We start from the raw sequence: 11,534 nt of genomic DNA on the forward strand, positions 1-11,534 counted from the left end.
AAATAATATATGGTGGACATAAATTATATGGTTTTTTTTCCTTTTTCTTTTGCTAGAATTATACAATTTGTTTTCTATCGTCGTGCCATTTTTTTTATTCTCATCTTATACACGTTAAAAACCTTGTCTTTTATTTAACATATCTATTAGTATTTAGGCTGAGATTTCAAATATTAAAAGTATAAGATTTAAAATATTGAGGTTTGTTTCATGAAAATTGATTTACGGAAAATATTTTTAAGTTAGTCAATAAAAATGACTTGTAGATAAATGAGAAATAAACCCCATTTCTTATAAATTGACTTACTTTTTTGAGACGTGTAAGTTATTTTTCAGAAAAAACTTCTTTATAAATAATTTTATTTTATATAAAATTAATTTTAATATTATTATATTAATAATACATTTTATTTTAATTTTTAAAAATATTTAAATATTAATATCAAATATTATAGTGTTCAATATTATTAAACATACATATTTAATTATTTATATTTAATAAAATAAATAATTATTAATTTAATAAATTATTTAATTTAATATTTTATTTTAATAATAACAATAACAATTTTAAATTAAGTAATATTATTACTATATTATTGAAAAATATTTGTACTAATAAATTATATATTACAATTTATAAATATTTAAATGCTTTATAGTATAAAAATATGAATATTTCTTTAAATTATGCATAGTTTCATTTATCCTCCAATTCTGCCACTATCTACTTTTTAATATCTAATGTATGTAATTTAAATTAAATATTAATTAAGTATTATTTATTATTAAGTTTATATACTATATTAATTATAAAATAAATTTTGATTGTTAAAATGAAATGTTAATATAATATTTTATCACAAATATATTTATATTTTAATTAAAAATAACTTTTAGAAAATAATTTTAAGAAAATTTGTTAAAATGAAAAATAAAATCATCTAAGTACTGGAAAATCAATCCATTTTCCCTAAATCATTTTCCAAAAGGTATTTCCAGTGAAACATACGTGGCCTAAATTGGAATAGAGGGATTAAATCCATACCAAGCACTAAGAACAGGGACTATTGGAAGAATTTCATCAAAATTATATTTAGACCAACAGCTCGGGAGCACGTGCGGGGCTTATGGCGGCCCATCCAGCTGATTAGATAAATAAATATTTTAGAGGGTCCAGTTTTTATGTGGAGCCTCGGACCAAATTCCCATTGCTTTATCTCTCTTTGAAACCCTCCCCAAACCCAATCTCAATCCCAAACCCTAGAGCTGCATGATGATCGCTAATCCTTTCCGTCTCTCCAATCTTTGATTGAGCTTCTCCAACATTTTTAATATTCCCTATTCGATTTTGGCTTTTCTGAATCTCAACCTTCGACGCTGCCGTGTTTTTCTTTGAAGATCGATCGGTGGTGGGATTGTCTGTCGAAGATTACTTTTGGGTCGAGTTTTAGAAGATCTGGATCAGCGGAGAATTGATTGTTTCGGACCCATTTTTCTAATAAAACAATCGAAGAGCTCGTGTGAATTTGACGAATGGCTATGGCCAAGTGGATTTTTAATAATTCCTTGTGATTTGCCCTGATATTTTTGGGAACTTCTGGATTCGCTTACAAATTCGAAAAAGATCGGCGGTTTTTTGATAAAATTCTGGAGAAACTGTAAGGATAGATTTCTTGAAGAGAGAGCTTCGGATTTTCCATCGGCGAGGAATCACGAGTTTGGTTTGATTTCTTTTAGAATTAAGAAAAAAATAAAGAATTTTTGTACTGTTCAATTTGGTTTTTTCCTTTTTCTTTTTTGAATATCAGGCCTATATAAATATTTTTTGGAAGGCCAATAAATAAGCTAATTACATTGTTTTTTTATTAATTTAATTTTTGTTCATCATCATCTTCATCATCATTATTACTATTAAGAGGAAAAGAAAGGAAAAATGGCTGTTTATTACAAGTTTAAGAGTGCAAGAGACTTTGATTCAATTGCCATGGATGGTCCATTTATAAGCGTTGGTACTTTGAAAGAAAAAATATTTGAATCAAAGCACTTGGGCAGGGGTACAGACTTCGACCTCGTTGTCACTAATGCCCAAACTAACGAAGGTTGGTCATTGCTCTTTGCCAGCTTTGTTCAATTAAATGTTAATCTGTTTAAGTAATTTTTTGGGAGCAAAGATGGCATTTAGTACTATGTTCTTACGTACTTAGTGGTTCTCGTCGGTGGTTAAGCTTTCAAATTTGGTTGTTATGTATCTTCGACTGGGTTTCCTCAATTTCAAGTAGAGTTTCTCGTGTAGATGGTTTTAACCATGACTAGCTTTCTGTATTTTGAGTGCGTGGAGGTGGGTTCTAAATTCAAAAGTCGGGTAGCAAACTGGTTACTTGAACCAAGTCAATAGAAAGAATTTTTTGTTTCCTGGAGGGAGTTTTCATTTTTGATAAATTTAGCATAGAAATGTCAATTTGGAGTTTAGCCAAATATATCTTTATGTTGGCCCACTTTGTTTCTTGAATGGATATTTAGTAATTGTTTGTCCGCCATGGATTAGTCTGTTTCTAGTGTTTTATAGACTTGTTCTCTTTTCAATTTCAGAATATCTTGACGAAGCAATGTTAATCCCAAAAAATACTTCTGTTTTAATTCGCCGGGTTCCTGGAAGGCCTCGCATGCCTATTGTTGCTGCTCAAGAGTATTATCTCAATCCCTTAGATACCTAACCAGTCAAATATTTAACTTTATTGTACTTGTTAAAAAAGCAAGTGTAAAAGATTCAATTTACTGCATGAACTGATATGTTGTGTGCTTAGATTTGTTCTGGCATGTACTGCCTGCTATTGTTAGACGAAATTTGATTATAGTTTTGAGTTTGGGCTATGTTATGTTTCTCAGGCCTAAGGTGGAAAATCAGACTAAAAATGCTCAACTTGAAAAGATAAACTTTCTGGATGCTGAGTCATCTGTCCCAAAATATGTAAGCATTTTAATCCCAAAATATTCCTTGCGGAAGATTGGTTCGTCTTCACACTACTTGTGTTAACTGTTGTGTATTTGAGGAATGTTGTATTTATCAGCAGGGAAAAAACAATAGAAACCTAATATCAACCTTCATTTTTTACATATAGACTGAAGACACTGAATGGGATGAATTTGGAAATGATTTATATTCAATCCCTGAAACGCTGCCAGTGCAGTCTAGCAATCCAGTTCATAATGCTCCCCCTTCTAATAAAGCTGATGAAGACAACAAGATTAAGGCTTTAATTGATACTCCTGCCTTGGACTGGCAGCGGTGAGATGACTTCGAATCTCTTTTCCTTTTCATTTCTTGTTTGTTAGTTTGATGTAATTTCCATTGGTTACAATTTTAATTATTTTCGATCAACAGCCAAGGTGCAGATGGTTTTGGACCTGGAAGAGGCTTTGGAAGGGGTATGGGTGGAAGGATGGGTGGGCGTGGTTTTGGTGATTATCTTATGTCCTTTTTGTTTTTTTGCATCATTTATCATGGTGGGTGGGTGTGCGAGTTTGTACATAGGATATTCTTTTTATGTTAATCTCTAGATTATTGACGTTTGATATTTTTCTGTTCCTTAGTATTGTGAAATAAATGGCCTTCCGAGCTTTGTATGTGATATTAGTATTGTGATTTCTTATCATTTTGTGTCTATATATGTTGCATGTGAGTGTGACGGCTTGTCCATAGTTCCTTAAGTGCGAGGTTCTTAGTGGTTTTTGCCCTTGTAAATATATTGAAGTTTGCACCATCACTTTTTTTTGCTGCTCTTAACATATAATGATTTTTATATAACATTCATTTTTGAAAGAACAGTGTCCATTTATTCTCATTTTAGATAAGTGGGGTTTGAAATTTTGTGGGACATTTCATTCATGTAATTGTACTTCTGAAATTGTATATGGAGTTGAAAATTATTTTTGTTTCTATTGGTTCAACTAGGATTGGAACGCAAAACACCTCCTCCAGGTTATGTTTGTCACCGCTGTAAGGTGCCAGGTATGTTGATTCATAATACTTCTTTTCCTGGACATTATAGCAAAATTGTGCTTATTAAGGAACTTTCATGTAGGGCATTTTATTCAGCACTGCCCCACAAATGGTGATCCAAACTATGATATCAAAAGGGTAAAGCCTCCTACTGGCATTCCAAAGTCGATGCTAATGGCAACTCCAGATGGCTCTTATGCATTGCCGAGCGGAGCAGTTGCAGTTTTGAAGCCCAATGAGTAACTGTTTTGGGTTTTGTCTATGCTTGTAGCAAATTCTTGTTTTGATGCTTGAAAACTAATTTTTTGTTTCAAACAGAGCTGCTTTTGAGAGAGAAATTGAGGGCTTACCTTCCACTCGTCCTGTTGGTGACCTTCCACCTGAACTTCATTGCCCATTGTGCAAGGAAGTAATGAAAGATGCTGTTCTAACTAGCAAATGTTGTTTTACGAGTTTTTGTGATAAATGTGAGTTTCATAGCTACTTATTCCATTTGTTTTGTGGTTCTTTTTTCCTGCTGATGCTTTTGGTTATGCATGTTGAAACTCACTTTAACAAAATATAACTCAGGTATAAGAGACCACATTATCTCAAAATTAATGTGTGTATGTGGGGCTTCCAACATACTGGCCGATGATCTTCTGCCAAATAAGACCCTAAGAGATACAATTAATCGCATATTGGAGTCTGGTAACAGCAGTGCCGATAATGCTGGAAGCACTTTTCAAGTTCAAGGTTTGTAAGTCATCAACATTATGAAATGAATTTGTCAAGGAGTTCTATCATGTAAGAATCATTTTGATTAAGAATCATTATTGATTTGTCCTGTCTTTCAAATTTAGATATGGAATCTGCTCGATGTCCACAGCCAAAAATTCCATCTCCTACTGCATCTGCTGCATCAAAGGGAGAGCAGAAGCCAGTGTCTGCTAAGGAAGAATGTCCTGATGTGTACGATAAAGCTAATGAGGTTAAGGTAGCTATTCCTCAGCAGGTCTTGGAGAAAGTTAAGGTTGTTAAGGCTGCTGATGCATCTGAGGCTACACTGGAATCAATGAGTGTGAAGGAACCTGCATCACAAGGGAGTGCCCCACTAGCAGAGGAAGAAGTGCAACAAAAGGTGGCTTCTGGAGATGCAGGTAATAGTTATTTGTTTCTTAATTTTTTGATTATATTGGTTCGATCAGTTTGAAAGATAATCTTTATGAATATTGGTACTGATCCTCCCTAGAAAGTGGAGAGGTTTAAGATTCAAACCTGTGTTGGAAACGTTTGATGTGGGGCTATTCTGCTCCGTTTATGCCTTAGTACCATCTCTCCTCTTAAAAGTTGTGCCCGGGATTTGTCCTTTTTGAAAAGCATTTCTGGTGGGTCTATTAACATGCATTCTTCAGGCTGTAAATGTTTATGTGATCTTCTTTCATGTTCATCTTGCACAAGTAGTTGGATGGATGTTTGTGTGTATCATAGAGAACATAGTATTCCTTCTCTCGTGGGAATCAGGAAATAAATAGATTGAGGTTTAATTTTTGATGCTTTGCTTCTCCAGGGAAGAAAAAGAAAAAGAAGAAGGTCCGTTTGCTAGCAAATGGTAGGTCTACAGCCCCTTTTTTGTATTTGGTGATGTTGGAAGCTGCATTGAGTTTCATAAAAATATTTGGAATATTTAACCTGAATCTTATTCTTTTGTCCTCTAGAGTTGCAATGGAAAACCCCTCAGGATCTTGCAGCTGAGAACTATATGATGTCTATGGGTCCTTCAGCCTATAACCCTTACTGGGCTGGTATGCAGCCAGGAATGGATGGGTTTATGGGTCCTTATGCTGGTGCGATGCCTTATATGGGGGGCTATGGACTAGGTCCATTGGACATGCCATTTGGAGGTGTAATGCCTCCAGATCCTTTTGGCACTCAAGGGTACATGTTTCCTCCTGTCCTGCCTCAGAGGTACGAATAACTTTTGTTAAATAGCCTATGTGGTATGTTTATACCAGTTGCAATTTTCTTGCTTGATTGTATGCATGGGATTTTTCTCTGTTTTGAAAGTACTATTGGGTTCAATATCAATGACCTTCATATGCAACTTGATACTATTTGGACATCCATGGTCTCAGTAGCTTTGATTTTAATGCATTGTAGAGATCTTGCCGACTTCGGAATGGGTATGAATGTTGCCCCACCAATCAGGAGCAGAGAGGAATTCCAGGCTCGGCAAGCTGATTTGCGGAGGAGGCGTGAAAATGAGAGAGGAGGTGAAAGGTACTGAACATACTCTTAAGCTTACTAGGTACACTAATTGTTCACTTCAACTAACTTGGGAATAATTCCCTTTTCATTTTTCTATTCCTGGTTTCATAGTGCATTTAAGTCTTGATACCTTGAAATGTGCTAGGTATAGGTTTAAATTCATATGTTTCTTACCATTCATGGATTACCATGTTTCAGGGATTTCTCCAGAGATCGGGAATTTGGTAGAGAAATGAGCAGCAGTGGTGATTTTTCTTCATTGAAACCAAAATCTGTATGTCTTCATTATTTCCCTAGTTTTTTTTTTCTGGTTATGCACATATGGTTCCACTTATTGACATAGGGAAGTCAATAGAAGAGCATAAAAATTGAAGCTTTTTGACAGTCATATTCACTCCTAAGCTGTCTTAAAGTTTTGACATTTCTACTGGTACTTGTCTGTTTTCTTTCTCGCAAAGTTCTATGGTGGTTTACATTGAAAAAGGATAAGCGTATGGAGTTGCTCACTGTTTAAGCATTGTATTAGTGTCATTTTGCAGCCTTCTGATATTATGTTATCTATATTCTGTACTACTAAATATATGCTCTATAGTCTGCTGCTTTTTTTGTTTTCTCCTGTTTGTTTTATTGAGTTGAAAAATGGAAATAACCAATTCATTCACATATAGTTGGGGACATAAACTAGTCCTATTAAGTAGCTAATTGAAGTGTTAGTGGTGCAAATCTTATTGGGGTTTGAAATAAATTGCCGACTCATTTGCATACAGTTAGACGTAGACTTGTCTTATGAAGTTTCTAATTGAAGTTCTTTTCTAGTTCATCCTGTTTGTCCGTGTTTTTTTCCTTGCTAGTCTTCAAGTATTCTAAAACTACAATTTGTAATCATTCTGTGCTTTTGCCATCTGGTCTTCCCAAGCTTTTCTAGTTTTTTCATCTACCAATTGCTCGTGTTTCCCTGTTCTGTTTTTATCATTAAAATGAACATAAGAGAGATATATGCTTATAGCGGCAATTCATAAAATTCTACTAGAAGTTTCTCTGCTTTTGCTACTCTGTTTCATGATGAGGGCGAGAAGAGTACGATGGCCTTTTGATGAGGGCCAGATGGCAATTCAAAAGAATTCGGAGGAACAAACAAAATAACTTGACAATATGGGATAAAATTTTTATAAAAGAGAGATCCATATTTAGGGTGAGTAAAAAAAGTTGCTAAAGGTTTTTTTATGTTTGTTTGTTGCAGAAGCCTACCCCACAAATGTTAGGTGGTGACCATCGCCATGAACACCCACGGCTCCAATCAGAGAGGACCTCTCATGAACACTCCATGCGGGACCATGAAGCACCTCCCCGCCCTACAAAGAGAAACCCTGACCAGCATCATGATCGTGATCATGACCGTGATCGCCATCATCACCATCGACCTGAGTCTTCCAAGCTTGCCCCTGAAACAGTCACCAAAGCCACTTCCACGACTGCTACTGCAGCAATGGATAAGAGTCAAAAGACAAGTGTGTTTTCTCGCATTAGCTTTCCCGAAGAGCACAGCAAGAAACGCAGACTATCTTCGGATGTACCTGCATCTTCTGGCCATCACAAGTCAACTTCCAATGGATACTATGATGACTACAAGACTAGTTCAGCAGCCCCAAAGGCAATTTCTGGTACCAGCGGGGGTGGTAGGAAGAGCAGTCGTAGCAATGCTGTAGATTATGAATCTAGTGATGATGATAGACATTTCAAAAGGAAGCCGTCGAGGTATTCACGGTCACCATCATCTGAGTGGATAGAACAACCACGGCACTCTAGAGGATCCAAGGAACGCGAGCGTAGCAGCTATAATAAACATAGATAAAAGAGTAAATAATAATATTAGAGTTTGTAACGCTGCGAGTGCTGTGAAGGAGCAGTCGCAATCTCATACTTTTGGACTTATACTTTTAATAATTATATGACATAAAAGCTTTTTGCTTGCTTTGCAATTTAAAATCCGTAATTATGAATTGTGGTGGTTCTATTTCAGTATTCTCTCTTCTAAAATCCGTTATGCATTTTATTTTCTGTAATAAATATTAAATGGTTTTTTCACTTGTCATAAATTTAAGACTTTACTAAGGGCTAGTTTGGATGAGCGGTGTGTTTACCAATGATGAGGTTAAAAACAGTGGTGGCGGTAAGATTAGATACTGTAGTGGTGAGATTAGAAACAATGGAGGAATGTGTGTTTGGATTCAAACGTAGCTGTAGCGGTGAGGTGAGAATAAAAAACGACTATTAAGGACATCAGATTAGAATTATATATAATAGAAGTTTTTTAAATTATTTTACTTTTTTTAAATTATTAAAATATGTGAATTTATAAATTTATTTAATAAAATATTAAAATGTATCTTCCAATATTTTAATGAATTATATAATTAATTTAGATTATTTATTAGATAAAATGATAATTAATAAATGAAAATACTTTCACTTTCAAAGATAAACTTGTAAAATAATAAATGAAAATATGAGCATTTTTGTCTGCAATAAAACTTGACTGCCCACTGTGTTTAAGCTGGAGCTTTTACCTCTAGTTGGAAATGAGGCTGGCAGTGAGGTTCAAACCTTCAACTGCACCTCACCATTGTTTCTCCAAACACCAACACAGTGCAGGAAAAAAGAATATTCCTTCAAAATTCCATCTCATCATGGCTGATTCTGCATCCAAAGGAAGCCTAATTCAGTTGGTATGGTTCAAATCTTGCCATATTTATTTTTTATTAAAATAAAGATTAAGATATTCTCGAATAATATTAATTTATTTTAATTAAGAATGTCATTTTCGTAATATCCTTAACCGGATTGAGTTAAAATAAAAAGACTAAAATGTATCAATTATATTATCTTTTATTAATTTTATTAAAATAAAAGTTTTTTTGTAAAGTTGGAGGGTCAAAAAAATTATTATACTTTTAATAATTTCTCAAATTCAGTTAATATCTAATTGACTTGTGATAACAACTAAATCAAGAGTTTAAATAATAATATAGATAACAATATTTAATAATTTATATAATTGATAAATTTACAAACCATTTCATATTTATATAAAAGAAAGGCCTTAGGCCTTCCTTACATGACACCTATCCAATATAAGTGTGAATTGTTTTCTCTTTCATTATGGTCAAAATCAATTCTAATCCCACTGACACCTGTTCAATCCCCCAATGTTAGTTGATTTTTTTCCCATGAGAAGCTAATGGCCAAATATCAGTTCTAATCCCTCTGCATTTTACATGACACCTGTCCAATACTCCAATGTCAATCGTTTTCCTTTTCTTTTTTTGACATGATAAGCTAATGGCCAAATATAAATTCTAATCCCTCTACTTCTTTTTGAGATTATATAAGAATGGTTAAATTCTAGATTTATTCTTTCTATTTTGCTCAAATATAAATTTTAATTTTTGTACTTCAATTTTGACATAATTTGGTACCTCGACTTTTATAATGCTATTAGTTTGCCTAAATACTTTACTCTAATTAAAATATTGATGTGAATTTTAAAATTGTACACATTGATAAGATTCTCTATTAAATTCAAGTCCATTTCAATGCCATTTTTTTGTTACATGGATACCAAGTGAGTTTCTTTTTCAATTTCAAAATGTCACACCAACAAATTTAATAGAAGAATTTTAACAATGTTAACAAACAGACCTAAATTTTTAGATTTGGAAAGTAGAAGGACTAAATCTTGAAAATAAAATATAAAGATTAAATTCCAAATATTCAAGAATTTTCGACATTTTACAACTTCTAAATTTTTACTCTATATTTTAATCAAAAATAAATAATTAGAATGCCCATTACAAGAATTTTAAAATTTTTATTAAATTCAAATCCATTACAATGTCTTTTTTAATTTAAAAATGTCATACCAATAAATTTAACAGTGTTAACAAAATAACCTGAATTTTAGAAATCCCTAAAATAAACTATAAAGATTAAATTCAAAATATACAAAGAGTATTGCAACTTTAAAATTTTTACTCTATAATTTAATCAAAATACAAATAATTATTGTGAGAAGAGCAGAAACGAGAGCTAATCATCTGTGAGTACTTCTTAGCAGCTAGTAAAGTCCCTCGTTCATTGCCACAGCTTCTGCAACTAAGACACCACCAAGGGATAAAAAAATTGATGGATGTTGAATTATGCTTCATTTATGATTTATAACATTATATACTTATAGTCATCAAATATTAATGTATCTAGTGTTTTAATAATTCTTTGTTAATTTTTAATGTGACACAATCATCGTAGGTGATTTTTTAGACGACGCTAAAGATCTGTTTGTGAGAGTCGGAAGGTATGAGGAGAGTTACCGATCCAGGAAGGAAGAACTTGAGCAGGCAATACCAATTATCTTTCTATTCCCTCTCTGTATTTTCTTTTTAGTTTTAAATTTTTGTTAGGATAATTAGATTGAGTTTCTGTTGTGCAAATCCAGCATCAGGAGTTTCTAAAGCAAGCGGTTCAATCATTGAAGAATAGGGCTGGTCCTCTTTTAAAATTAAAAAAGTTAATGGAATGGATGACTACTTTCGCAACACTTTTGAACCCAGGTACTCTTGAAAGAAAGCTGAGGCCATATTTAAGAGCCAACAAGGTAAGAATTTTGAGCGGCAGAATCATTTTCAAGAAGAATGCCAAAATAAACTACTTTCATTCATGGTGCATTTAGATTTTTCTTGAACCTCACTATGACACATCTTTCAAATTTCAATCAACAAATGCTTTGCTTTATTGATCATAGCATTAACCGCATGCTGGATGCAGCAGATAAAATGGTTAGTGTTGATTAAAATTAATAAGTGCAGTAAACTGTCTTTTATCTTTGGTTTGGTGAAAACCAGTCAACATCAAGTAATTCGTTAATCTTTACGCCTTTATATTTCTAATGTAGATCATCCGTCAAGAGGGACAACCAGAGGAAATGTCTTTAATCATAAATTTACTGGCAGAGAGAGTAGAAAATTTAAAGGTGCCCAGCCAAGTGATGACCTGAATCAATCATGTTCACCACTTTCTATCCACATATCATTTAAGGAATGATGCACATCTTTCGTTATTCAACCCAATTAAATTATAACTCATCCCACTTACTCCTTCCAGCATATTTTTATTTCCATTTTTCAAAAATTATTTTTAAAAACTTCAATCAAACACGGTTTTTAAGAAATGGAATATAAAATGTCTTTATTTCTTGAAACCAAACACAACCTAAATTTGTTGTATAAGA

The 11,534-nt window shown here is 33.2% G+C and overlaps 1 protein-coding gene across 1 annotated transcript; it reads left to right on the forward strand.

The window, feature by feature from the left end:
* Positions 1-1,187: 1,187 nt before the first annotated feature.
* LOC105792054 (E3 ubiquitin ligase PQT3-like) lies at positions 1,188-8,250 on the forward strand. The gene is made up of 15 exons (XM_012620425.2): positions 1,188-2,102; positions 2,593-2,689; positions 2,890-2,971; positions 3,123-3,289; positions 3,386-3,462; positions 3,956-4,012; positions 4,086-4,242; positions 4,322-4,470; positions 4,574-4,738; positions 4,846-5,142; positions 5,553-5,594; positions 5,701-5,950; positions 6,143-6,262; positions 6,449-6,524; positions 7,491-8,250. The coding sequence occupies exons 1-15, from the start codon at positions 1,937-1,939 to the stop codon at positions 8,100-8,102; spliced, it is 2,514 nt and encodes an 837-aa protein (XP_012475879.1). The 5' UTR covers positions 1,188-1,936; the 3' UTR covers positions 8,103-8,250.
* Positions 8,251-11,534: the final 3,284 nt, after the last annotated feature.

Source organism: Gossypium raimondii, chromosome 8 (genome assembly GCF_025698545.1).
Source record: "Gossypium raimondii isolate GPD5lz chromosome 8, ASM2569854v1, whole genome shotgun sequence".
NCBI classification, from domain to species: Eukaryota; Viridiplantae; Streptophyta; class Magnoliopsida; order Malvales; family Malvaceae; genus Gossypium; species Gossypium raimondii.

Excerpts from the sequence above, each read along its gene's own strand:
- LOC105792054 (XM_012620425.2), top strand. The coding sequence starts at position 1,937 with ATGGCTGTTTATTACAAGTTTAAGAGTGCAAGAGACTTTGATTCAATT. Across the intron at positions 4,013-4,085 it reads TCACCGCTGTAAGGTGCCAG|GGCATTTTATTCAGCACTGC; the intron begins GTATGTTGATTC and ends ACTTTCATGTAG. Across the intron at positions 6,263-6,448 it reads AATGAGAGAGGAGGTGAAAG|GGATTTCTCCAGAGATCGGG; the intron begins GTACTGAACATA and ends ACCATGTTTCAG.